This window comes from Clinocottus analis, unplaced genomic scaffold, assembly GCF_023055335.1.
Source record: "Clinocottus analis isolate CAN_PGR_092001 unplaced genomic scaffold, fCliAna1.0.p SCAF_40, whole genome shotgun sequence".
Taxonomy (NCBI): Eukaryota; Metazoa; Chordata; class Actinopteri; order Perciformes; family Cottidae; genus Clinocottus; species Clinocottus analis.
The window spans coordinates 942487-969858 of NW_027176154.1; the positions used below are offsets into that span (position 1 = coordinate 942487).

The following is a 27372-nucleotide window of genomic DNA, read 5'->3' on the forward strand; positions in this document are numbered from 1 at the left end:
GTACGACACGGGGACGCTTCATGTACGACACGGGGACGCTCATGTACGACACGAGGACGCTTCATGTACGACACGGGGACGCTTCATGTACGACACGAGGACGCTTCATGTACGACACAAGACGCTTCATGTACGACACGGGGACGCTTCATGTACGACACGAGGACGCTTCATGTACGACACGGGGACGCTTCATGTACGACACGAGGACGCTTCATGTACGACACGGGGACGCTTCATGTACGACACGGGGACGCTTCATGTACGACACGGGGACGCTTCATGTACGACACGCGGACGCTTCATGTACGACACGGGGACGCTTCATGTACGACACGGGGACGCTTCATGTACGACACGGGGACGCTTCATGTACGACACGGGGACGCTTCATGTACGACACGGGGACGCTTCATGTACGACACGGGGACGCTTCATGTACGACACGGGGACGCTTCATGTACGACACGAGGACGCTTCATGTACGACACAAGGACGCTTCATGTACGACACGGGGACGCTTCATGTACGACACGGGGACGCTTCATGTACGACACGGGGACGCTTCATGTACGACACGGGGACGCTTCATGTACGACACGGGGACGCTTCATGTACGACACGGGGACGCTTCATGTACGACACAAGGACGCTTCATGTACGACACGAGGACGCTTCATGTACGACACGGGGACGCTTCATGTACGACACGGGGACGCTTCATGTACGACACGGGGACGCTTCATGTACGACGCGGGGACGCTTCATGTACGACACGAGGACGCTTCATGTACGACGCGGGGACGCTTCATGTATACGACTGGACGCTTGTGGAAAGTGAGGCGAGATGCTTTCATCTGTCCTCCTGTGTCTTTGTGTCCCTTCTGCGTCTCAGTCTGTCGGTCCTGGCTGCTGAGGATCGTCCCTCTGAGCTCAGGTGAGACATGAAACACCTGCTGGTGGACAAACTCATCTCAGATGTCCGTCCTTAAAGGACAGAGACCGTCGTCTTCGTCCTTAAAGGACAGAGACCGTCGTCTTCGTCCTTAAAGGACAGAGACCGTCGTCTTCGTCCTTAAAGGACAGAGACCGTCGTCTTCGTCCTTAAAGGACAGAGACCGTCGTCTTCGTCCTTAAAGGACAGAGACCGTCGTCTTCGTCCTTAAAGGACAGAGACCGTCGTCTTCGTCCTTAAAGGACAGAGACCGTCGTCTTCATCACTGGGTCTCTGCAGACAGGAGCTGTAACTGTGACAACATAGAAACAAGCAAAGCATCTTGGGAACTGTAGTTCTAAAAGTCGCAGCAGGAAAATTCCCCCAAAAAAGAAGTAAGGATACAACGGATACAATACATTTGATTATATATTTCCAGATGACAATAAACGAGGCGTTGATGACTTTAGTGTGTAAAGCTGTTTTTAAAATAAAGTATTTATTGTAATAATCTGATAAACAGACGGTGGAGGTTCCATTGTGTTGAAATGAAAGTAATTGTTGACTTTGTGCTTTGTCCCCCAGGAAGGTGGAGGTGTCCGGGGCCAGAGGGAGTCCAGCAGGGTCCCTGTCAGAGGGAGGAGGAGCAGGAGGAGAAGGAGCAGGAGCAGGAGGAGAAGGAAGAGGAAGGGGAGGAGGAACAGGAGGAGGAGCAGCAGCAGTAGGAGGAGAAGCAGGAGGAGGAGAAGCAGGAGGAAGCAGCGCCTCGGAGCAGAGCCACAGCAGAAAGGGTTCGAGTCTCTTCAACAGGAAGCTCTGTTAAAGAGTCAATGCTATGCTAATGTTATGCTAATGCAATGCTAATGGGCGTAGTAACTGAAGAACTTCCTGTTCGGTTGCTGATGACGTCATTATTCACGTTGTACTTTGTTCCTGAGAAGTCGGAGCGTCTCTGTCCTGAGGGGGCGCTAGAGGGTTCCTCCTCCAGAGGGTTCCTCCTCCAGAAGGTTCCTCATTCAGAGGGTTCCTCCTCCAGAGGGTTCCTCCTCCAGAGGGTTCCTCATTCAGAGGGTTCCTCCTCCAGAGGGTTCCTCCTCTGGGGAGCAGGATGTCCTGGGTGTGCCGTCAGCTGAAGACCGTCTGTGGTTCTCTTCTTCCTGCAGGAGCGCCGGCCTCCAGAGAGAAAGGCTTCAGGGACCCAAAGGCCCCCAACGATAAAACTTTAGGTAGGAGTCCGACCTCCGGGGACAGGAACCGGTTCATACTGGAGGATCAGGATGTCTCCTGATCCTCCATCAGAGGAAATATGACATCATCTTTAAGTTCTGTGAGAAAGTATTTTACACAAAAACTGGGTTTCTGAAATCGTGCGAGAGGTCATTTTGTCGTACTTTATCGAAGTGGCTCACTTTCTGTTTACTGCTTACAGTTTAAGACCCCTGGTACCTTTCAAACGTTTCACCTGATTTACAACCTTTTTTTCCTATTATTTCTCATTTTTATTTAGTAACCCTGGTAATAAAGAAAAGTTTGACAATTTTCAACCTTTTTTTACTTTTGGAAAAAGGTTAGTGGGTAGCGATGGTAGCCATGCTGGTCCTGAAGGGAGGGGGGTCAAACGCTCACAGCTGCAGCAAGACATGAGGTCTGAGGTCTGGGGAGGGATTTTGATCTCAGGAGGTGGGGGGCGCTCAGACAGACCCGGACAGGGTCCACGTGGTCTTATGGGGTTCCCCATCCTGACAAAAAACATGTAAAGTTTTCACATCTGGGAACAGTTTTGAAGCGGTGAACCGGTGAGACTTCTACCTGTTTTTTCCTAATTTTGTCTTTTTGCAATTAAACTTTTCAAATTTTGTTTCTCAGACGACGACGTTGAATACGACGATGACTTTAACAGGTGAGAACGACTACGCGTTGAATTCTTCTGTTTTTACCCTCAGAGGTTTGTGAACGAAACTCTGACTGTGATATAACAATAATGTTGTGCGCGTGTGTGTGTGTGTGTGTTTGCTGCAGCCATCGGTCGGACCTCTCGAGGAGCGAGTTTAGCATCGGGGAGGAGATCGAGGAAGTTTCCATCGAGGGGCCTGACACCAGCGACAAGGTGACCGCTCTTCTCTTACTGTCAGTACTGTCTCTTTAAATGTCTCTGTCTCTTTAAATGTGCAGGTTACTGTCTCTTTAAATGTCTTTGTCTCTTTAAATGTCTTTGTTACTGTCTCTTTAAATTTCTCTGTCTCTTTAAATGTCTCTGTCTCTTTAAGTGTCACTGTCTCTTTAAATGTCTCTGTCTCTTTAAATGTCTCTGTCTCTTTAAGCGTTACTGTCTCTTTAAATGTCTCTGCAGGACGACAGCACTCAGGACCTCAGCATCTCGCAGCTCAGTCGGAGCCACGGGGCCGACTACATGGAGGAGGTGGCCTGAGCCTCCCAGCATGCACCTCTTTGTTTACGTCTGTCCACTTCACTAATAAACACGCGTGTTCACACACTTTGCTTCACGCAGAATCCTTTCAGTTCTTCTGAATCTCTTCCTGAGGAAGTGGCTGTCGTACTTCCTGCTCATCGTGAACTTCCTGTTTGTTTCTGGACTTCCTGTTTGTTCCAGAGAGCGTGGTTGTAAATGTATGGAAGCCTGGAGAGGACATTCCAAGAGACATCGTCTCACAAAAGTTTCATACGTTTTTTTCATGCAAAAGGTGATTATTAATCTTTTAGAGTCTAATGCCGTTAAAATATTTTTTTATAGACGTTATATGAGTTAAATCGCAATGACTCATTATATTTATACAAACACTATTTACATTAAAGAGATTAATTTCATCTTCAAGTTCTATTTATAAATCAGAAAATCCTTTATTGTTCCCTCAGTGGGGAAATTACAGGATTACTGCTCACAAACAAAGAAACAATAAAGTAATATAAATAAACAGAACAGTAATAAAACAAAATAAAAAAATCAAACAGTAAGAAGAATATTAAATATACAGATGGAATACAAATGTGTATAAAAGTACTTATGAGTGGATATTGCACCAGGTGATGAATTAAAGTGTTCAGGTGGTTCGTGCAGCCGGACGGCAGCAAGGACCACCTCCACCAGGTGTTAGCTTAGCATCATCCTCCTGTCCAGCACCACCTCCACCAGGTGTTAGCTTAGCATCATCCTCCTGTCCAGCACCACCTCCACCAGGTGTTAGCTTAGCATCATCCTCCTGTCCAGCACCACCTCCACCAGGTGTTAGCTTAGCATCATCCTCCTGTCCAGCACCACCTCCACCAGGTGTTAGCTTAGCATCATCCTCCTGTCCAGCACCACCTCCACCAGGTGTTAGCTTAGCATCATCCTCCTGTCCAGCACCACCTCCACCAGGTGTTAGCTTAGCATCATCCTCCTGTCCAGCACCACCTCCACCAGGTGTTAGCTTAGCATCATCCTCCTGTCCAGCACCACCTCCACCAGGTGTTAGCTTAGCATCATCCTCCTGTCCAGCACCACTTCTACCAGGTGTTAGCTTAGCATCATCCTCCTGTCCAGCACCACTTCCACCAGGTGTTAGCTTAGCATCATCCTCCTGTCCAGCACCACCTCCACCAGGTGTTAGCTTAGCATCATCCTCCTGTCCAGCACCACCTCCACCAGGTGTTAGCTTAGCATCATCCTCCTGTCCAGCACCACCTCCACCAGGTGTTAGCTTAGCATCATCCTCCTGTCCCCCACCACCTCCACCAGGTGTTAGCTTAGCATCATCCTCCTGTCCAGCACCACTTCTACCAGGTGTTAGCTTAGCATCATCCTCCTGTCCAGCACCACTTCTACCAGGTGTTAGCTTAGCATCATCCTCCTGTCCAGCACCACCTCCACCAGGTGTTAGCTTAGCATCATCCTCCTGTCCAGCACCACCTCCACCAGGTGTTAGCTTAGCATCATCCTCCTGTCCAGCACCACCTCCACCAGGTGTTAGCTTAGCATCATCCTCCTGTCCAGCACCACCTCCACCAGACGTCTCCATAGTTGATGCTGGACCTTCCTCACCTTCATCCTCCTCAGATAATTTTATTATTATTTAATTTGTTTTGTGGGAAGTAAGCATGTTTTTGTGAAATTAAGATTAAATAAAGAGTGTCTTTAGTTTCATTAAATAGAATCTAAAAAACTCATTTTTAGTCAATTATGTTAGACAAATGTGTAAAATATGAAATGTGATTTCATCCTGTAGAAGTTTCACTAAGCCCTGAGTCTCTGCGTCACTAGAGCTGTTTGAATAATCTTGGAGTTAATAAACAAGTATAATGTTAAGTTCTGCTCAGATGTGTAAATATCAGTCGAAGTGTTATTTACATGAAGATGATACACATGATTTTTACCTTGAAATGATGCGTTCATAAGCTTTTAAATTCTCCCAAATCCTACCTCAAAGTTTTAACATATTTTTTTCATTGTTTTACTTTGATAAAGTGAAGCAGAACAAAGTGAGAGAGGATTTAGTACAGAAAACAGTCAGGCGAGCGCTCACATTTGTAACATTTAGTCACATTTGAGGAGAAGAAAAAGTAAAAAAATATAATTTTTCTTTTTTTAAAAATGTTTTTTAATTGATAAAACAACCAATATTTTCCTTTAAAATAAAACAAGCACACACATTAACAACCATTAAACTGTAAAACAAAGGTTCATGTTCCTGTGCTCTCTGGCTCATCTCTGGAAGGATGTTGAAGGTCTGGACTCTGAGTGGAACCGTCCTGCTTCTGGACACCAGGACGTTCTGACAGCACCGAGCTCAGGCTGCTGGTTCTGGAAACATGCTGACTGTGGGCTGATTTTTGTTTCTTTATGTTTTATACTTTTATGATGATCTTTCTTTCTGTTTGAGTTTTTTTAAAATTTTATTGTGATTTATATGTTTTATTTGCAAAAATACTTAAATAAATAAGTATTTTTAAAAAATACCCATATATGGGTACCCTGGTGTTTAAAAGGTTAAAGTCGCAAAGTCAGCTTTTTATCACTTCCTGTTAGAGAGAGAGAGAGAGAGAGAGAGAGACAGAGAGAGAGAGAGAGAGAGAGAGAGAGAGAGAGAGAGACAGAGAGAGAGAGAGAGAGAGAGCGACAGAGAGAGAGAGAGAGAGAGAGAGAGAGAGAGACACAGAGAGAGAGAGAGAGAGAGAGAGAGAGAGAGAGAGGGCGAGAGAGAGAGAAAGAGACACAGAGAGAGAGAGAGAGAGAGACAGAGAGAGAGAGGGCGAGAGAGAAAGAGAAAGAGACAGAGAGAGAGAGGGAGAGAGAGAGAAAGACAGAGAGAGAGAGAGAGAGAGAGAGAGAGAGAGACAGAGAGGGAGAGAGAGAGAGAGAGAGAGACACAGAGAGAGAGAGAGAGAGAGAGAGAGAGAGAGAGAGAGAGAGGGCGAGAGAGAGAGAGAAAGAGACAGAGAGAGAGAGAGAGACAGAGAGAGAGAGGGCGAGAGAGAAAGAGAAAGAGACAGAGAGAGAGAGGGAGAGAGAGAGAAAGACAGAGAGAGAGACAGAGAGAGAGAGAGAGAGACAGAGAGAGAGAGAGAGAGAGAGAGAGAGACAGAGAGAGAGAGAGAGAGACAGAGAGAGAGAGAGAGAGAGAGAGAGAGAGAGGTAGAGAGAGAGAGAGAGAGAGAGAGAGAGGGCGAGAGAGAGAGAGAGAGATTTCATCAGCATTATCATCCTCGACTTCCCCATCATCATCATCATCATCATCATCATCTGGGTGGCGAGGAAGGTTCAGCTCTGTAAGTTTTGCTCTTTATTTCTACTTTTCTGTCTTTTTTATCTGTTTGTTTCTCTCGAGTCGTTCAGTTATTTCTGTAAAACATGAAACATTCACAGTTTTTTGTTGTTTTATTAACTTATGTTTTATTAACTAATCTCATCTTTAGACCAGTTCGCTTTCAAAAAATAAACTAATTTATTAAAAAGACGAGACAGTTTCATAATTATATATATACATATACATATATAGTATATAATTGTGTATATATATGTATGTATATATATACCTATATAAATGTATATGTATATATATACATATATATATATATACATATATATATGTATATATATATATATATATATATACATATATATATATATATATATATGTAAATGTGTACGATATAAAATTATATATATTTATATATATATATATATATATATATATATATATATATAAATATATACATATATATATATATATATATATATATGTATATGTAAATGTGTACGATATAAAATTATATATATATTTATATATATATATATATATATATATATATATATATATATATATATATATATATATATATATATGTATATATATATATATATATATATATATATATATATATATACATATATATATATATATATATATGTATATATATATATTTCCTCAACACCGTGAAGCTCCAACTGATCTCCCGAGTCGAGCCTGAAGAAGACTTGTTGTTGTTGTTGTTGTTGTTGTTGTTGTTGTTGTTGTTGTTGTAGTTGTTGTGTTGACATTTGACATACGGGAAGTCATAGAGGTCAAAAGAATCCAGAGCAGGAACAACGATGCGTTTGAGGAACAGACCGGCTTTCGTTGATTAAATATGTTTACATGTTTATATTTAAATGTTTAAATGTTTATATTTAAATGTTTAAATGTTTACATGTTTATGTTTAAATGTTTACATGTTTATGTTTACATGTTTAAATGTTTACATGTTTATGTTTATGTTTAAATGTTTACATGTTTATGTTTAAATGTTTACATGTTTATGTTTAAATGTTTACATGTTTAAATGTTTACATGTTTATGTTTAAATGTTCACATGTTTATGTTTACATGTTTATGTTTAAATGTTTACATGTTTATGTTTAAATGTTTACATGTTTACATGTTTACATGTTTACATGTTTATGTTTAAATGTTTACATGTTTACATGTTTAAATGTGTAAATGTTTATGTTTATGTTTACATGTTTATGTTTAAATGTTTACATGGTTCTCTGGTTGGTTCTCTGGTTCTCTGGTTGGTTCTCTGGTTCTCTGGTTCTCTGGTTGGTTCTCTGGTTCTCTGGTTGGTTCTCTGGTTCTCTGGTTCTCTGGTTGGTTCTCTGGTTCTCTGGTTCTCTGGTTGGTTCTCTGGTTCTCTGGTTGGTTCTCTGGTTCTCTGGTTGGTTCTCTGGTTGGTTCTCTGGTTCTCTTGTTGTCTGGTTGGTTCTCTGGTTGGTTCTCTGGTTGGTTCTCTGGTTCTCTGGTTGGTTCTCTGGTTCTCTGGTTCTCTGGTTGGTTCTCTGGTTCTCTGGTTGGTTCTCTGGTTGGTTCTCTGGTTCTCTGGTTGTCTGGTTGGTTCTCTGGTTGTCCGGTTGGTTCTCTGGTTCTCTGGTTGTCTGGTTGTCTAGTTGGTTCTCTGGTTCTCTGGTTGTCTGGTTGGTTCTCTGGTTGTCCGGTTGGTTCTCTGGTTCTCTGGTTCTCTGGTTGTCTAGTTGGTTCTCTGGTTCTTTGGTTCTCTGGTTGGTTCTCTGGTTGGTTCTCTGGTTGGTTCTCTGGTTCTCTGGTTGTCTGGTTGGTTCTCTGGTTCTCTGGTTGTCTGGTTGGTTCTCTGGTTCTCTGGTTGTCTGGTTGGTTCTCTGGTTCTCTGGTTCCATCTTCTTGCTCTTTGTGGAGGTGAAACCCGGTGATCTGGGTCACTCGCTGCCTCCGACTCGTCTGACCTGTTTTTCTGCAGACTTCCTCTCGTGTTCAGACGGCGGAGAACAAACATCGAGTTGCTCTTCAACCACAACTGGAGCACCGAGCAGCAACGTCTCTCACGCTGTTGTGTGTGAGAACACACAACAGTGTGTAAAATCACACTGTTGGGTGTTTTCACACGCCGTTGTGTGATTTCACACACTTTCATGCTGTTGTGTGTTTTCACACACTCTCACGCCACGCAACCAATTTCTCACAGCAAAAAAAAATTCAGATTTTGGGCCGAGGCGCGTTGGTTCCTTTTCAAACTCCCTGAGGCAAGATGGCGCTAAGCGGCGCATCGCGAGCTGTTCAGAGACTTCCTGTTTACCCAAAGAGCTCAGGAGACAAAGGGACTAAAGAGTCCTTTATACTCTGCTTACGCAGAGACGCAAAGACGCAAGACCCTCAAGACCCTGAAAGCCCTCAAGGCCCTCCAGGCCCTTAAGGCCCTCAAGGCCCTCCAGACCCTTAAGGCCCTCAAGGCCCTCCAGACCCTTAAGGCCCTCAAGGCCCTCCAGACCCTTAAGGCCCTCAAGGCCCTCCAGACCCTTAAGGCCCTCAAGGCCCTCTAGACCCTCAAGGCCCTCCAGACCCTCAGGCCCCTTGCGTCGTCCCAGCAGCCATCTTGCGTGCGTCACCCAAAATGTCTGACTGTCCATCAAAGCTACGCGAGCCGTTGGCAGCAGCAAGGCTGTGATTGGTCCGCTAACCACGTCCTTTCTGAGTCTCTCATGTCCGGTTTCATAGCATGATACCTCTGTTTTTAAAGCCACAGCAGAAACAGGAACAATGGATCCTGTTGAAGGACGTTTGGCTGAAGAGGTCCACAAATATGAGCATTTATATATTATCTTATATACCCGTCTGACGGAGTATCAGGACACGCAGATGGAGGTGAATTCCTGGAGGGAGATATCGTGAACGTCGGTGTGCAGGTCGACTCTAAACGGTCGTTGCGCCACCTGCTGGTCTGGCGTCTGGAAAGAAGGGAACCATGAGCCAAAAGGAGTCCGTCGGTGTGTCCAGACACAGTTACAGTAGCAAGCGTCTATATGGCCCCTTCAGGTATCAGAGCTCTCAAGTGTGGCATTGAGCGTGACTGTCACTCATTTCGGTCTTAAGTCCCGCCCTCCCGCCACACAGCTGTCCGGCGGCGTGTATTTGTCTCCCCCCACCCCCCCCAACAGCTCGGCAAAGTTTTGGTCAGTCCCGAAAAAATCTCACTCCAAGGTTTTTTGAAAAGTTGGCAGCTCTGTCGTCAGACGCTTGGTGGTTCAGACACAGTTTGAAGTGTCTTAGCTATTAGCTCATGCTACTAGCTAGCATGCTGGATAAGATTAGATGTAAAAAATAAAGTATGAACTCAAATAAACAGTTTTGGATTGCAAGACGGAGATATGTGTATACTAACAAGGTGTATGCTAGCAAATAGCATTAGCGAGTCACGGGCTAATCCATTATCGTAGAGCAGAGTTCTATTTCAGCTTGTAGTTCAACCGAGACAGGTTTACTACATGACGTGTAGCATCCACAAGCTTTGTGCTAAAACAGATCAGGACTTGAATCCATCAACAACATCACTCAACACTCAGATGTGTTGACTTCTATTTAGTTTACTCTCAGATTTCCTGAATGTTTTGCTAACATCTTGATGTTTGATGTTCTCTCTCGGTTCTGTTCGCAGGAGAAGAGGAGGAACTACCCGGAGGACAAAATGCTCAACCAATCAGATTACGACTACGGCGACTACAACGACAGTGACCTTGACTACACTCTGGTCGGACCTTGTCCCCAGCAGAACAACCACAGCGTGGAGCTGGTGGTCGGCCCGTACGTCCACTCCATCATCTGCATCCTGGGCCTTGTGGGCAACGGCCTGGTGATCGCGACCTACGCCTTCTACAAGCGGACCAAGTCCATGACGGACGTCTACCTGCTGAACGTGGCCGTGGCGGACCTGCTGTTCGTGGCGTCGCTGCCGCTCATCGTCTACAACGAGCTGTGGGCGTGGCCGATGGGGCCGGTGGCCTGCAAGCTGCTGCGCGGCTCCTACAGCGTGAACCTGTACAGCGGCACGCTGCTGCTCGCCTGCATCAGCGCCGACCGCTACGTCGCCATCGTCCAGGCTCGCCGCAGCTTCCGGCTGCGCTCGCTGAAGTACAGCCGCCTCATCTGCGTTGCCGTCTGGTCCGCGGCGCTGCTGCTGTCCGTCCCCACCTTCTACTTCTACAACTGGTACGAGCCGAGCCACAGCAGGGCCGCCTTCATGAACGAGGACGAGGCGATCTCGACCGCCGCGCCGCCGCACTACGTCTGCGAGTTCCAGTTCACGGACAACGCCACGGCCTGGAGGACCAAGGTGGCACTGCCCGGCACCCAGCTGGCCGCGGGCTTCTTCCTGCCGCTGCTCGTCATGGTGCTCTGCTACAGCGCCATCGCCGCCACCCTGCTGAGAGCCCGGACCTTCCAGCGGCACAAGGCGGTGCGGGTGGTGCTGGCCGTGGTGGCGGTGTTCGTGGCGTGCCACCTGCCCTACAACGCCACGCTGCTCTACGAGACCGCCGCCATGTTCCAGCAGCGGCCCTGCGAGGAGTCGGACGTCCTGCAGACGGCCAAGACTGTGACGCAGACGCTGGCCTACCTGCATTGCTGCCTGAACCCGGTGCTGTACGCCTTCGTGGGCGTGAAGTTCAGGAACCACTTCAGGAGGATCGTCCTGGACCTGTGCTGTCTGGGGAAGCGCTACATCGCCCCACGGCGCTGCTCCAGGGTCACCTCCGAGATCTCCATGTCCGGCCGCCGCTCGGTGGACAAATCCAGCGAAAACGGCTCGTCTTTCACCATGTGAGACCTGCAATACCCCAAGACCTGCAAGACCCCAAGATCTGCAAGACCCCAGGACCTGCAAGACCTCAAGACCTGAAGACCTGCAGACCCATTGGAGGTCTCTCCTGGTCTCTGGACTCCAGCTGCGGTTCTCCATCTTCATCATCTCACGTTCAAAGACAGAAACATCTTTTTCTTTTCTTTCCTCTCTTTCATTGTGCAGTTTGGAAGGAAGGAAGTTTCAAACTGAGAATGGACCAAACACAAACTCAGGGCTGTAATTTAGAAACTTTGTGGGGTTTCTGGATCGAGTTCAGAGGGTTCAGATCCCCGTCGGACGTCCAGCAGCTCGAGAAGGTTTTTGTTTTCACCAGTTTGAACTCTTTGTAACTTTTCCTTCCTTTGCTCTTTATTCCATTAAACTCTGTTTCCTGTGATATTTGAGTTCTTTTAAGAGGTCACGTTTATTCTTTATTGCTCTGTATGGCTCTGGAGCTAAAAGCAGAGTTATTCTGCCCCCTGGTGGCCAAAGACAACATAAAGGAAATAATTAAATAAATACTTTTTATATACTGTTTTAATAAAAGATGTAAAACTTTAAGTCGACGTGTCTTCATGGGTGTTTGTATTACAGGGCAGATGGACAAGTACTACGACAGGAGCTTTGGTAAATAATGAGGGTACTAGATCCCTACGCGTCGTCTCACAGGTAAATAATGAGGGTACTAGATCCCTACGCGTTGTCTCACAGGTAAATAATGAGGGTACTAGATCCCTACGCGTCGTCTCACAGGTAAATAATGAGGGTACTAGATCCCTACGCGTCGTCTCACAGATAAATAATGAGGGTACTAGATCCCTACGCGTCGTCTCACAGGTAAATAATGAGGGTACTAAATCCCTACGCGTTGTCTCACAGATAAATAATGAGGGTACTAGATCCCTACGCGTTGTCTCACAGGTAAATAATGGGGGTACTAGATCCCTACGCGTCGTCTCACAGGTAAATAATGCGGGTACTAGATCCCTACGTGTTGTCTCACAGGTAAATAATGTGGGTACTAGATCCCTACGCGTTGTCTCACAGGTAAATAATGTGGGTACTAAATCCCTACGCGTTGTCTCACAGGTAAATAATGTGGGTACTAGATCCCTACGCGTCGTCTCACAGGTAAATAATGTGGGTACTAGATCCCTACGCGTCGTCTCACAGGTAAATAATGCGGGTACTAGATCCCTACGCGTCGTCTCACAGGTAAATAATGTGGGTACTAGATCCCTACGCGTCGTCTCACAGGTAAATAATGCGGGTACTAGATCCCTACGCGTCGTCTCACAGGTAAATAATGTGGGTACTAAATCCCTACGCGTCGTCTCACAGGTATATAATGCGGGTACTAGATCCCTACGCGTTGTCTCGCAGGTAAATAATGAGGGTACTAGATCCCTACGCGTTGTCTCGCAGGTAAAATCCGAGGGTGCACACAGACACAGTATTTATTCACGTGTAGGACATAAGGATGCGAGGTCGCAAGGACACAACTACATGAGGACTCAAAGACACAAGGACGCGAGGCACAAGGACACAAGGACGCGAGGACACGAGGACTCAAACTCTCTGTTCACTCTTCTCTTTACAGAGTAGAAACTGTACAGTAACAAAATAAATCAACAATCATTAAAACGTCTTTATTTTCTTTTCTGGAACAAACAACAAAAAACTGAAAGAAGAAACTTTCCATGCAGCAATTTAAAAAAGAACCTGAGAATGTTTGAATTATGTACAGACAAAGAGACAAAGACACAAAAAGATGGAAAGACAAAGACACAGAAAGACAGAGAGACAAAGAGACAAGGAGACAAATGGACAGAGACTCTGTCTCTTTGTCTTTCCATCTTTGTCTCTACATCTCTCTGTCTCCTTGTCTTCTTGTCTCTTTGTCTCTCTGTCTCCTCGTCTCTCTGTCTCTTTGCCTGCTTGTCTCTTTGCCTGCTTGTCTCTTTGTCTCTCTGTCTTTCTGTCTCTTTGTCTCTCTGTCTCCTTGTCTCTCTGTCTCTTTGCCTGCTTGTCTCTTTGTCCCTCTATCTCCTTGTCTCTCTGTCTTTCTGTCTCTTTGTCTCTCTGTCTCTTTGTCTCTCTGTCTTTCTGTCTCTTTGTCTCTCTGTCTCTTTGTCTTTCCGTCTCTCTGTCTTTCGGTCTCTTTGTCTCTCTGTCCCTTTGTCTCTTTGTCTTTCCGTCTCTTTGTTGTTCTCGTTCTGCGTCATGGTTTCTGAATTGAAGACGTTTGAATCAGGATGGACGAGGTCGTCCTCTGAAGACGGCGTCTCTCTAACAACATCTTTTTTTCATCCTGAAACTCAATGTTGTAAAAAACAGAATTATGAATCTTCCAAGTTAACTTATTTTATTTTAGTTACATAAACAAACTGTCACATCATCTTTTTGCATAGCGGATAAATTATGAGTTTGTCTCTTTTATTAGCACCTTAAACATTGTAAAACGTAGTAAATCAGTGAATCGTGAATATAAAGGCACTTCCAGAGCGCTCATCCGTCTGTTCCTCCGCTGTGATTGGACGTCACCATAGACGTCAAAGGACCACGAATCCATCAGGAACACCGGTTGGAACGAGCCGGTTGGTAAAGAGTCCACACACGAGGGACAGCGCTCACATTCCTGTTGCAGTACCACTCGTGTCCACAGGGGGACACGCCCAGGTGTCTCTTCTCATGCCTCCACTTCCTGCGGTCCTGCCTGCATGGCGGCCGTATCAAAGCAGGTCTCCATCATGATGCGGGACTTGCAGAGGTTGACGCAGTCTTCCAGCTCTGCCGTGGCCTGAGCCAGAGCCTCCAGGTACTCCTGGGACTCCCGGTCCAGGTCCTGGTCCACATCGACTGGAAGAAGGTGCAGGGACAAAGACCGGAGTAGATGGGTTAGTGATAAAATCATTTAATAAAGGAGATGCATGCTGGGATACGTTGATACAGCCTGACTTTTTTATTATCAACTTTAACTCTGTGTTGGTTCTACTGCCCCCTGTGGACTAAAGAGGTAGTGTTGGTTCTAGTGCCCCCTGTGGACTAAAGAGGTAGTGTTGGTTCTAGTGCCCCCTGTGGACTAAAGAGGTAGTGTTGGTTCTAGTGCCCCCTGTGGACTAAAGAGGTAGTGTTGGTTCTACTGCCCCCTGTGGACTAAAGAGGTAGTGTTGGTTCTTGTGCCCCCTGTGGACTAAAGAGGTAGTGTTGGTTCTAGTGCCCCCTGTGGACTAAAGAGGTAGTGTTGGTTCTAGTGCCCCCTGTGGACTAAAGAGGTAGTGTTGGTTCTACTGCCCCCTGTGGACTAAAGAGGTAGTGTTGGTTCTAGTGCCCCCTGTGGACTAAAGAGGTAGTGTTGGTTCTACTGCCCCCTGTGGACTAAAGAGGTAGTGTTGGTTCTTGTGCCCCCTGTGGACTAAAGAGGTAGTGTTGGTTCTAGTGCCCCCTGTGGACTAAAGAGGTAGTGTTGGTTCTAGTGCCCCCTGTGGACTAAAGAGGTAGTGTTGGTTCTAGTGCCCCCTGTGGACTAAAGAGGTAGTGTTGGTTCTAGTGCCCCCTGTGGACTAAAGAGGTAGTGTTGGTTCTAGTGCCCCCTGTGGACTAAAGAGGTAGTGTTGGTTCTAGTGCCCCCTGTGGACTAAAGAGGTAGTGTTGGTTCTAGTGCCCCCTGTGGACTAAAGAGGTAGTGTTGGTTCTAGTGCCCCCTGTGGACTAAAGAGGTAGTGTTGGTTCTAGTGCCCCCTGTGGACTAAAGAGGTAGTGTTGGTTCTACTGCCCCCTGTGGACTAAAGAGGTAGTGTTGGTTCTAGTGCCCCCTGTGGACTAAAGAGGTAGTGTTGGTTCTGGTGTTGGTTTTGGCGCCGCCTGCAGGACTGTACTCACAGTCTCCGCTCCACTTGCTGGGCTTCAGCATCAGCCGGGTCTTGGTCTCCTCCAGGTCCTCCTGCAGCGTCCCGTGTTTGCTCCTCAGCTCTCTGATCTGCTGCTGTCTCTTCTCCAGCATCCTGAGCCGGGCGTTGAAATACAGCAGACCCTGAAGACCCACCAAGCACATGCTGCTGAGGCTCTGCAGGTAGACCCCTCACACTCTGCAGGTAGACCCCTCACACTCTGCAGGTAGACCCCTCACACTCTGCAGGTAGACCCCTCACACTCTGCAGGTAGACCCCTCACACTCTGCAGGTAGACCCCTCACACTCTGCAGGTAGACCCCTCACACTTAAATTAATTAAAGGAGCTCAAAACAGCATGCATGTAAGTATGACATGAGGGTTATTGGCTCCGCCCTCTCCCCCTCTCAGCCAATCAGTTGCTCAGCACATTGATCGTCTAGTCAAATTTAGTGAAATGATTCACGATGAACTCACCTTCTCCACGTCGAGGAGCTGCAGACAAAGAGAAGAAACCAATCAGTAGCTTTAGTGTCTCCTCACCTCTGACCCCTCCTCCTCCTCCTCCTCCTCCTCACCTCTGACCCCTCCTCCTCCTCCTCACCTCTGACCCCTCCTCCTCCTCCTCCTCCTCACCTCTGACCCCTCCTCCTCCTCCTCACCTCTGACCCCTCCTCCTCCTCACCTCTGACCCCTCCTCCTCTTCCTCCTCCTCCTCTTCCTCCTCACCTCTGACCCCTCCTCCTCTTCCTCCTCCTCCTCTTCCTCCTCACCTCTGACCCCTCCTCATCTTCCTCCTCCTCTTCCTCCTCACCTCTGACCCCGCCCCCAGCTCCTGTCTCCTCTGCAGGTGTTCTAGGTCGTCGATCTCGTACACCTTGATCTCAAAGGGCTTCTTCAGTGATCCGCCCATTGGGGGCGTGTCCACCCACGGCCCCGCCCCCCTGCCCAGAGCGGAGGCAACTGGGAGGGCCGCCGGGATCAGACGCCTCCTTAGAAAGCCTGGAGGTCATGACATCATCATCATCATTGTCAAACCAGAAGCAACATACAGAAGACATGACCGGTTATTAAACACTGTGTTTCTGACAGGGAGTGTGTGGAGATGAGAGTGTGTGTGTGGAGATGAGAGTGTGTGTGTGGAGATGAGAGTGTGTGTGTGTGGAGATGAGAGTGTGTGTGTGGAGATGAGAGTGTGTGTGTGGAGATGAGAGTGTGTGTGTGGAGATGAGAGTGTGTGTGTGGAGATGAGAGTGTGTGTGTGTGGAGATGAGAGTGTGTGTGTGTGGAGATGAGAGTGTGTGTGTGTGGAGATGAGAGTGTGGAGATGAGTGTGTGGAGATGAGAGTGTGTGTGTGGAGATGAGAGTGTGTGTGTGTGGAGATGAGTGTGTGTGTGTGGAGATGAGTGTGTGGAGATGAGTGTGTGGAGATGAGAGTGTGTGTGTGGAGATGAGAGTGTGTGTGTGTGGAGATGAGAGTGTGTGTGTGTGGAGATGAGAGTGTGTGTGTGGAGATGAGAGTGTGTGTGTGTGGAGATGAGAGTGTGTGTGTGTGGAGATGAGTGTGTGGAGATGAGAGTGTGTGGAGATGAGAGTGTGTGTGTGGAGATGAGTGTGTGTGGAGATGAGTGTGTGTGGAGATGAGTGTGTGTGGAGATGAGTGTGTGTGGAGATGAGAGTGTGTGGAGATGAGAGTGTGTGGAGATGAGTGTGTGTGGAGATGAGTGTGTGTGGAGATGAGAGTGTGTGGAGATGAGTGTGTGTGGAGATGAGAGTGTGTGGAGATGAGTGTGTGTGGAGATGAGTGTGTGTGGAGATGAGTGTGTGTGGAGATGAGTGTGTGTGGAGATGAGTGTGTGTGGAGATGAGTGTGTGTGGAGATGAGAGTGTGTGGAGATGAGTGTGTGTGGAGATGAGAGTGTGTGGAGATGAGTGTGTGTGGAGATGAGTGTGTGTGGAGATGAGTGTGTGTGGAGATGAGTGTGTGTGGAGATGAGTGTGTGTGGAGATGAGAGTGTGTGTGTGGAGATGAGAGTGTGTGTGTGGAGATGAGTGTGTGTGGAGATGAGTGTGTGTGGAGATGAGTGTGTGTGGAGATGAGTGTGTGTGGAGATGAGTGTGTGTGGAGATGAGTGTGTGTGGAGATGAGTGTGTGTGGAGATGAGTGTGTGTGGAGATGAGTGTGTGTGGAGATGAGTGTGTGTGGAGACGGAAGTTTATTTTGAAAAGACTTCCTGAGAATAAGCTGAACTGTGTCATCAAACAACCACAAACTCACCGTTTCCTCTCTTCTTGGGTGATTTAGAAACTCTGCTCCTGATGGAGGACGAGGCTCCGCCCCCGCTGACGGACTCGTGCGCTGACGAGGCTCCGCCCCCGGCGATCTCGCTGCCGGCGGTCTCGCTGTCCCGCCTCACGCTCTCGTAGCCGCTGCTCGCCCCGCTGTGGTGGAACAGGGCGGTGCGGCCCATGGCGGGCGGCAGCTCTCCGCTGAGGACGCTGCTGTTGTCGCTGCCGCGCCCGCTGCTGTAGCGCTGAGGCCTCCGGGGCGCCGTGACCTTGCTGTAAGGCGACGGCGGCGTGGCGGCGCTCGCCATCCCGCCGCCGCTTCCTGTTTCTCTGGACTTTCCGCCCAGCTGCTTCCTCTGGCTCCCGGCGACTAACTCTCCAACCCGGCCGTGAGCCGCCCTGCTGACGGCCGGCTCGCTGCCCGTGACGACGCTTCTTCCCGTCTTGGCTGCTGCCCCCGACCGAAGCGGGGACCTCCCGGTTGAAGGGAGGCCGGTTGGGCGTCCGGCTACGTCATGGAGACGTTTAGTGGAGGAGCTCGGGCTCTTGGAACCGCCAGTGGATGAAGTTCGAACCTTTGGTCCACCGGACATTGCTGCTCGAGAGCTGCCGTTGCCTTTGGCCGGTCCCAGTGCGCTTGCAGTTGCAAAGACACCGGGAGAAACTTGGGAAGAAGAACCAGATGTGGAAGAGGAGGCCGGAGCTCCGGGTCTTGGAAGAGATCGGTTGGATCTGCTGCTGCCGCTGAGGTCGAGCTCGGACCCAGCCAGAGTCAGACTGTCACATCTCTCCAAACACATCAGACTCCCGTAGTACCTGGAAGACTTGACTTTGCTCCCTTGTGTCTTCAGGCTGAAAGAAGTTCTGACTAAATCGCTTTCAGTTTTCAGGCTAGATGTTCTGTGGCTAAACGAATCTTCCCGCAGCCTCATGTGGGATTCTTCCTCTGCGGCTTTAGGGAATGGGAACCTTCCCATATCGCTGCTGGTTTTCAAGGCACCGGGAGGTAGTGCAGTCCTCGTCTTTAGCTCTTGGCTTGACTGTCTGCCAGGTGGAGCAGGAGGGGAGATGTTTCCAGATCCAGACCTCGAGATCACTATCCTTTTCTGCCCATTTGATTTTTTTCCCAAGGACAAGAACCTCGGGGTACCTGAAGCGTCCTCATGACTCCATTTTGATTCAGAATTCTGGGTAACAGGAACGGTTCCGAGAGTCGTTGCACCGCGGGTGAGTCGCGGCAGCTTGATGAGCGTGTCTCCTCTCTTGCTGCTGGGCTTCTCACAGCCGTCCACGAGCCTCTGAGCAGAAGACGACGTATTCGCCTTCGGTAGCATAGGTGCACTGTCGCTGTTTCCTCCGGGCCTCTTAGAGGAAACAACACTTGTGCCACTTCTCGTTGGCTTACCTGCAGAGAGAAACGCGACCTCTCCGGGATCAAACTGGCTGCTTCCCTGAAGCGAGACGTTGTCATGTCTCCCTTCCTGTCTGCTGCAGACCACAGCTGCAGATGAGGTAGGCTTGTTCTTCCTGGGAAGACTGTAATGGGTGACGGGCGGTGGAATCTGTGCTGACAGCGCAGTGTTCAGAGTGCTGGCTCTCATGGTGAGAGAGGCTTTGGTGGAGTCAGGGAATAGAGGACACTTGGTAAAAGCAGGTTTGTTTGGAGCAGCAGGTTCACAGTCCAGCTCTGAAAAGCAGACGCCGCTGTCATTCAGAGAGCTCTTGATGCCGTGCTGCAGAAACGTCTGTTTATGAAACACACTTGGCATGGATTCATTGTCTGATGCCGTGACTTTGTCCCTTAAGTAGCTTGTTAAACGAGTGCCTTTCCTTTTAGCCAAATCAGCGCTCACTTCCCTCGGCCGCAAGCCAACGGCTGACTGCTTGCTGGCGTGTGGAGGAAAGAGCGCGTCCTGGCGGTCGGTGCCAATGTCGGGTCCCACGGCGCCTTGTTGACGCGTGTACTCGTCGTACTCGTCGTTAATGCTGCTGATGATGCTGACGGGCCGAGAGCCGGAGGACAACGCCTGCAGAGAGCGGGCGCTGTTGAAGCTGAGGAGGTTGGACGGGCGGCCATTGTCCGGGACAAGGACGAGAGGAAGGTCCTCTACGACCGTGAACACAAGCTCGTCCTCCCCGTTCAGTTCCACAGGCTGCTGCAATGTGATGGTAGTCCTTAGACAATCCATGTCAAGTTGTCCTCCGAAGAGAGCTGCCCGAAGACTGTGGGCCCTTTCCATGTTAGGAGAGCCCAGGGGCTGGCCTCGCCTCGGTGCTTGTTGACCCACTGGCGGAGTCCTGCCTGGCTGAGAGGCTGCCCTGGAGGTCCGAGGTAAGAACAGAGAGGCAGACGGCTTGGGAACACTTCCTCTGAGGTAGACCTTCTCCCTCACCACAGGCTCTGAGTCCTGGGAGAAACTCCAACTAGGTTTCATCACACATGGGAGTTTCTCCCCATCTGCACTGGTCCGTTTGGAGGTGTACATGGGGCCACCGGCTGAAGGGAATTTGGACTGCTCCTGATCGGGTTCATTTGTGCATGTGGCTGATGTGCTTTCTAAGTTCCCGTAGGAGGAAATCCTATCTGGTCTGGGTGGAGACGTTGTCTCGGCGGGTTTAGAAGCTCCGGTCAGTGCTGCCGGACTCTCACTGCCGTCGATGCAGTCGAGTCTCTCCTGCAGCTCCGCAAACGTGTTACACTTCAAGTGATTGGCAAGAGGCCCGGGTGCATCTTTGGCTCTCTTTCTGTTCAGCGAGGGGATGATGGGGATGAAGGAAGGTGGTCCCTCGTTGTCGCTGAGCTCTCGGTCTGAGATGGCCACCCCTCCGGGTCCGACGTAAATCACGGTGTCGCAGGAGTGTTCGCTGCTGGAGGAGTAGTCGGGGTCGCTGGACAGCAGAAGGGGCGTGTCCGGGTCGAGGGCCACGATCTTCGGGTGGAACGCTCGAAGATGAGGAGGTCGATGGGACGGGCCTTCCTCGCAGGAACTCTCCCCTCCGGAGGAGCTGGAGGCGTACTGCAGACAGAGAAGACATCACAGCGGGTTCACATGGGAACTGCACAGCGACCGACCTGAAGGCAAATCCATCGAATGGCGTGGACACACTGAGAGGTTAGAAGAGCCCACTGTGGGCGGCATAAACATGCATGTGAATGAGATGCATGAGCTTGTTTTCAATCCATAAGACACAAACACACCTCGAATGAGAGCGACAGTCTTTCATCTCACCGCCGCCGAGGAACAGCGATATGGATTTTCTGTCATATTAGGAAATAACTCACTGAACCGATCACATCTACAAAGTACAGACTTTACAGATTGGAACACCAGCCTCATTAAGAGACTGAAGATAAATAAATACAATTTAAATATGCTCTTTGCATTTGAGTCAGATATATGTCACGTTTCTCTGTGATTCATCCCTCCTCATATAACATATTACAGTTTGTAAAAGTGTTGTTGTTAGTTTGATTCTCAAGCGAATAACATGAGGTAAATGTTTTACGCATCATTCAAATCTTGTTACTTAAAGAAGCTATTCGACTTACGAACAGCAACAGAACAACAGAACAAACTTAAACCTTCCCTTTAGGGGACAAATACAGTATCTTGGAATTTTAAAAAAATAGCATTGATTGTTCAGAATTTACATTTCTGTTTTTCTGTATTTTGAATTTGTGGTTTTATTTAGAGTTTAGAGAATTCTTGGCACCATGAAGCACAAAATGTAAATCTTTAAAATGACATTTAAATGATATTAATAATACCAGATATAAATAAACATGTAATTTTAGAGATCCCCACATGAAAGTATCATAATCTACTGCGTTCACGATGGAATTCATTGGCAAATAAAATGAAAATGTAACTGTCAGTCTCTTATAACCCGAAACGGAGTTCCTGGACAGAATGAGCGATGAAGAACCTTGGACTTCTTCTTCCTCATGCGGTGGACGCGCGAGGCCAGCTGCACTGTGCTCAGCGTCTCCATGTAGTCGTCCGGGGAGTCGGAGACGTGGGCGATCATGGTGGTTCGACAGTTGATGTTGCCGAGAGATTCGCTGAGCAGCATGGTGAGCTTACTGTCCCTGAATAAAACATCAAGAAACCCCTCGTTAGCCAAAAGAAAGAGGGGAAAAGCGCAAAGACAGGCCTGAGGAACCCCCAGAGGACCCCAGAAACCATTCACTACCCCACGCAGCACCGATGAGCAGAAAGGGAATAGGAAAGATCTCCCATTCGACATTAATGAAGCCCGCTTTGAACTTCACGCCACATGAAGCGTAGAGGAAATCCTGGCTTAGAAGTAGAGTAGAGCCACAGAATCTACTGCAGTCTACACTTCTTTCAACAGCAGAAGTCGGGGCCAAGTTTTAAGCAAATGTGTGACATTTTGAAAAATAAAATGTGAATCAGTGAAAGTTTGAATCAGCTAGATAATTAATGGCAATCTTGAAGTTACAAACAGTTAAAGTCTGGCTACATGTGGAAGTAACGGAGACCCAGACCGTAGGAAACGTACCCGTAGGAAACATACCCGTAGAGGGCGTGCCCTGAGGGAACGTACACGAAGGGGCGCGCCCAAAGCGAAAAGTACCCATAAGGGGGCGCGACCAGAGTGAAAAGTACCCGTACGGGAGCGCACCCAGAGGGAAAAATACCCATAGGGGGGCGCGCCCAGAGGGAAAATTATGCGTAGGGGGGCGCGCCCAGAGGGAAAAGTATGCGCAGCGGAAACGTAGCCGTAGGGGGCGCGCCCAGAGGAAACTTACCCGTAGGAAACGTACCTGTAGGGGGCGCGCCCGTAGGAAACGCACCTGTAGGAAACGCACCTGTAGGAAACGCACCTGTAGGAAACGCCTCCGTAGGAAACGCCTCCGTAGGAAACGCCTCCGTAGGAAACGCCTCCGTAGGAAACGTACCCGTAGGGGGCGCGTCCGTAGGGGACGCGCCCGTAGGAAACGCCCCCATAGGGGACGCGCCCGTAGGAAACGCCCCCATAGGGGACGCCTCCCTAGGAAACGTACCCGTAGGGGGCGCGCCCATAGGGGACGCCCCCGTAGGAGACGCCCCCGTAGGAAACGCCCCCGTAGGAAACGCCCCTGTAGGAAACGCCCCTGTAGGAAACGCCCCTGTAGGAAACGCCCCCATAGGGGACGCGCCCGTAGGAAACGCCCCCATAGGGGACGCCTCCGTAGGAAACGTACCCGTAGGGGGCGCGCCCGTAGGAAACGCCCCCATAGGGGACGCGCCCGTAGGAAACGCCCCTGTAGGAAACGCCCCTGTAGGAAACGCCCCCGTAGGGGACACGCCCGTAGGGGACGCCCCCGTAGGGGACACGCCCGTAGGGGACACGCCCGTAGGGGACACGCCCGTAGGGGACGCGCCCGTAGGAGACGCCCCCGTAGGGGGCGCGCCCGTAGGAAACGTACCTGTAGGGGACGTGCTTGGCCCCGTTGGCGAGGGCAAGGACGACGTTTCCCAGCGCAGACAGAGACAGACACTGTCCTCCTCCTCCCTCTCTGGTCTGGCTGATGTTCGTCTCACAGCTCCCCAGATCCAGGAGGTGGAGACGACTCCGCCCAGACACTGACACACAGAGGACGCATGTTTATAAAAGACGACATATATATATATATAAAATATAATTTCATTAAGTTGGCATCAGCAAGATTTACAAACTGCTGAGAGGTGTAAGAAACCCAGTAGGACAGGAGGCTTTAGGCCTCATTAGCCATGCAGATGCATTCCAGCTGTGGACGGAGATGCAGTGAAGCATTAACGGTGAAAATGTCTCTGCTACGACAGGCAGACGTGGACGGCGTTAGCGTAGCCTCTATGCTCCTTGATGTTCTTGTTGAGCAGCTCTGCAGCTCAGATTGGAGCTAATTAGCCGCCCCACAGTGCTAACGCTAGATCCTATTCCCGCCCGAGGGGCCTGCTGCTTCTTCATTCACTGCTTGTTGAACTGATGCCTGTGCAGGTGCTTTCACTGCAGTTGAGACATTGGTTTGTCACAATTCTCCACAATTAAACCAAAATAAAACCAGCCGGTCCTCATCAGAGACGTTTCATTTCAAGCAAATCCTCAATTCATCCACATGAAAAAACAAACAAAAACAAAGATTAAGTCTGGCGCCTTTCCACACTTTCCAATCCAAACAAACACATTGGTCCGCCTCTCAACAATGTCTGACTTCCTGTCTTTTCTAAAACAGATTGATAAACTACAGTGTTGGTGGTAGTATTTCCTGAATCTTTTTGGAGAACTTTATACTCCAGACAAACAGACACTGACTTGCTGCTTTGCTGCCTTTGTCCAGCCTCTCCTGGTTAAGGTGCAGGGTGAACAGGAAGTGGGAGTTCCTCTGAGCCTCGTGGTCGCTCGGCGCCCGGCTGCTCCTCCTCGCTGTCAGAGCGGCATCCAGGAAGAACGCCGCTCGCTCTGCGTTGTGCGCCCGGAGCTCGGTCTGGTTCTGCAGCTGATGGAGAGAAACAGACATGAGGCCAAGGGAACAAGAACCTGCTACTGCTAATGCTATAACTAGTGCTAATGCTACTGCTATAACTAGTACTAATGCTATAACTAGTGCTAATGCTACTGCTATAACTAGTGCTAATGCTACTGCTATAACTACTGCTAATGCTATAACTAGTGCTAATGCTACTGCTATAACTACTGCTAATGATATAACTAGTGCTAATGCTAGTGTAAATGCTATAACTAGTGCTAATGCTATAACTAATGATAATGCTAGTGGTACTGCTATAAATAGTATTAATAATAGTGTTAATCCTATAAATAGTGCTAGTACTAGTGCTAATGATATAACTAGTGTTAATTCTATAAATGGTGCTAATACTAATGTTAACACTATAATTAGTGCTAATGCTAGCAAACTTGACCACTATTTGAGGAACTTGAATGTCACTGGACATGGCTGACATTTCCTTCAGATTAAAGTGACAGAAAAGAACAGCTGGAATGAGACAGAATGAGGTTTGATACAAGAAAAAATAAAATGAAAGTGAAAGTAGATAAAATAGTGTCAGACAAGAAGGAGCTCTGGGGAGGGAATGAGAATAGAAAGGAAGGACTAATTGAACAGCTGTGGACAGAGAATCCATCCCAGGAGGCGAAGAGGAGGGCAGACAGGAGGAAGGTGGTGAAGGAAGGAGGTGAGGAGGTAAAGAGAGGAGAGAGGAAACATCTGGTTTCCTGCTTTATGCTGTTCATCTTTTTATCAAATACATCCGCCTCCACGTGTCCATCAGAGTTCAGACCAGGAAGAGTTCCTCTGTACCTGCGATCCACAGAGAGGGTCCTCCCTCAGGGACACCGCCGGGCCCACTGAGGAAGAGGAGGAGGAAGAGGAGGAGGAGGCAAGGTCAGCCAGGAGGTCGCTGAGCGTCTCCTCCCGACCAGAGATCTCCACGGCGGATGCTCTGACGGAGAAGCGCGCTCCAGACTTCTGCCGGCGCTCCTCCATCACCCTGAAGAGCCACGAGATGGCTGAGGGGGCCACGCCCACACTCTGCGTGGAGCAGTCTCGACCAATCATCGTGTAGGTCTTCCCTGGTGGGGGCGGAGTCAACGCAACAGTCATGTGACTTGTCAGAACCATGTGTGTGTGTGTGTGTGTGTGTAGTTACCCAGGTTAGCGTGTCCGTAGCAGAAGATGCAGCCGTCTGCTCCGTTCACCACCGACTGGATGACCTCAGCCCCCGCCCCCGAACACACCTCAGCCTATCAGGAGCCAGATCCAGTTCACATTCACCAATCACGTTACAGAACACAAACGGTAGTGCAGATAATACAACGGGACATTACATTTCATTTAGCTGACGCTCTTATCCAGAGAGACTTACAATAAGTTTATTGAACCAAGAGGACAAACAACAACAACAACAACAACAACAACAATCTGAATTTTCAGGTGAATACATTTAAATATTAAAGCAGTTACTGGACACACTGATTGATCCTTAGCTCTCGATGTGATGTCACTGCGTCACGTCTCACCTGTGATGCATTCTGGGAGAAGATGGCATCGAAGGTGAAGGTCTTGGGAGCTGAGGCGGAGGCCCGTCTCACGCTCTGCCCGCCCGGCGGCTCGCAGAGCGTCAGCAGCTTCTTCCTGCCGTCCACTCTGAGGACGGACTGGGACTCTGAGGACCTGCTGCTGGGGCCCGAGCAGACCCGCACCATCACCCAGACCTGGACGCAGACAGGAAGTCCACATCAGAGAGCAGGAAGTCTACATCAGAGAGCAGGAAGTCCACATCAGAGAGCAGGAAGTCCACACCAGTGTCCTGCTCGTCCTCCAGAGTCCCGCTATGACGTCTTACCTTCCCTGTCCCCGGCGCGTCTTTGACCTTGGACCCGGCCCGGAGGAGACATGGCGGGACGGGGGGCGGGGAGACCCGCAGGGCTCCGCTGAAGCCCCCGCTGTACAGCAGGGGCCCCGGGGCCTCGCCGGTAGACGTGGCGGGGCCCGATGGGGAACTCCTCCTGCGGGACAGACTGAGCTTTTGAGCCGCTCTGAAAACAGAAACAAAGAGTCAGGAGTCAGTCAGTTCGTTCATGGAGGCTCTCTGCTTCATAATGTGTGATCTATGAACCTGGTACGGCCCTCGGAGACCAATGAAGGGGACGAACTTCCTTTACAAGTGCATGGAGACAGTTTCAGGTCAGGTGATCACTCCCTATGCTCCCTCCATACATACACCTGCACTGAACTGGGCGTTAAATGCCAGTGAAGAGACGAGTGGACCAAACCATACTCACAGCTCCTTCCAGTCCATTATCTGCTCAGAGCTCTCCTCCTGGAAGAGAATCCGCACTTCTTCTCGTTGGCCATCATGAAGAACCAGATCCCATCCGACAGGTGTGAGGGATCAGGGACCCGCGAGACAAAGTCCAGTGAAGAGGAAGAGCTTCGGAGATCCACGAGACAAACCAATGGCCCCGAAGGAACCCGAAAAGGCTCATCAGAAATAAACTCCTCTTCCACCTCTACATGGAAGCATCTGTGCTTCCAGACGTTCGCTCTACACACGTCAATACCTCTACACGTGTCAATACCTCTACACGTGTCAATACCTCTACACGTGTCAATACCTCTACACGTGTCAATACCTCTACACGTGTCAATACCTCTACACGTGTCAATACCTCTACACGTGTCAATACCTCTACACGTGTCAATACCTCTACACACGTCAATACCTCTACACGTGTCAATACCTCTACACGTGTCAATACCTCTACACGTGTCAATACCTCTACACACGTCAATACCTCTACACGTGTCAATACCTCTACACACGTCAATACCTCTACACGTGTCAATACCTCTACACGTGTCAATACCTCTACACGTGTCAATACCTCTACACGTGTCAATACCTCTACACGTGTCAATACCTCTACACGTGTCAATACCTCTACACGTGTCAATACCTCTACACGTGTCAATACCTCTACACATGTGAAGTAATACCTTGTCACCAACGTCCTGTTCCAAGTGAAGCTTGAAGTGAAGAAAGTTGTGGGACGTCTATTCTAAATATTATGATGTGATACAATAATGTCGTATAATAACATGTTCCAAAGGAAGTTGGGTGCTTCAGAGA

General features: G+C 49.0%; 3 protein-coding genes across 7 annotated transcripts in view; 2 read left to right on the forward strand and 1 right to left on the reverse strand.

Moving 5' to 3' along the window:
- cep43 (centrosomal protein 43) overlaps positions 1–3428 on the forward strand; it is a 13472-nt gene extending 10044 nt beyond the window's left edge. For 4 of the 5 annotated variants that reach the window (XM_068598814.1, XM_068598815.1, XM_068598816.1 and 1 more), the window contains 6 exons: positions 896–937; positions 1520–1725; positions 2098–2160; positions 2801–2834; positions 2954–3041; positions 3285–3428. In XM_068598814.1, coding sequence (XP_068454915.1) covers positions 896–937; positions 1520–1725; positions 2098–2160; positions 2801–2834; positions 2954–3041; positions 3285–3362 — 511 coding nt within the window. In that variant the 3' untranslated portion in view covers positions 3363–3428. The remainder of the gene's footprint in view (positions 1–895; positions 938–1519; positions 1726–2097; positions 2161–2800; positions 2835–2953; positions 3042–3284) is intronic. The other variant, XM_068598818.1, reaches the window with a different exon arrangement.
- Positions 3429–10402: 6974 nt separating this feature from the next.
- ccr6a (chemokine (C-C motif) receptor 6a) lies at positions 10403–11536 on the forward strand. Its single transcript, XM_068598789.1, has one exon. The coding sequence runs from the start codon at positions 10403–10405 to the stop codon at positions 11534–11536; it is 1134 nt and encodes a 377-aa protein (XP_068454890.1).
- Positions 11537–13440: 1904 nt separating this feature from the next.
- Positions 13441–27160, reverse strand: LOC137801405 (kinesin-like protein KIF26A). The gene is made up of 13 exons (XM_068598819.1): positions 26525–27160; positions 26086–26278; positions 25760–25954; positions 25390–25483; positions 25041–25312; positions 24035–24218; positions 23169–23325; positions 21662–21824; positions 17724–20751; positions 16259–16446; positions 15922–15939; positions 15437–15587; positions 13441–14413 (listed from the first exon to the last, which is right to left on the reverse strand). The coding sequence occupies exons 1-13, from the start codon at positions 26539–26541 to the stop codon at positions 14244–14246; spliced, it is 4830 nt and encodes a 1609-aa protein (XP_068454920.1). The 5' UTR covers positions 26542–27160; the 3' UTR covers positions 13441–14243.
- Between the last annotated feature and the right edge of the window lie 212 nt (positions 27161–27372).

What these genes read in the sequence shown, in the direction of transcription:
- ccr6a (XM_068598789.1), top strand. Translation starts at nt 10,403, where the DNA reads ATGCTCAACCAATCAGATTACGACTACGGCGACTACAACGACAGTGAC.
- LOC137801405 (XM_068598819.1), bottom strand. An exon ending in ACCCTCTCTGTGGATCGCAG is followed by an intron (nt 24,219 to 25,040) that starts GTACAGAGGAAC and finishes TCTCTCCATCAG; the next exon opens with CTGCAGAACCAGACCGAGCT. An exon ending in CAGCAAGTGGAGCGGAGACT is followed by an intron (nt 14,414 to 15,436) that starts GTGAGTACAGTC and finishes ACCTTCTTCCAG; the next exon opens with TCGATGTGGACCAGGACCTG.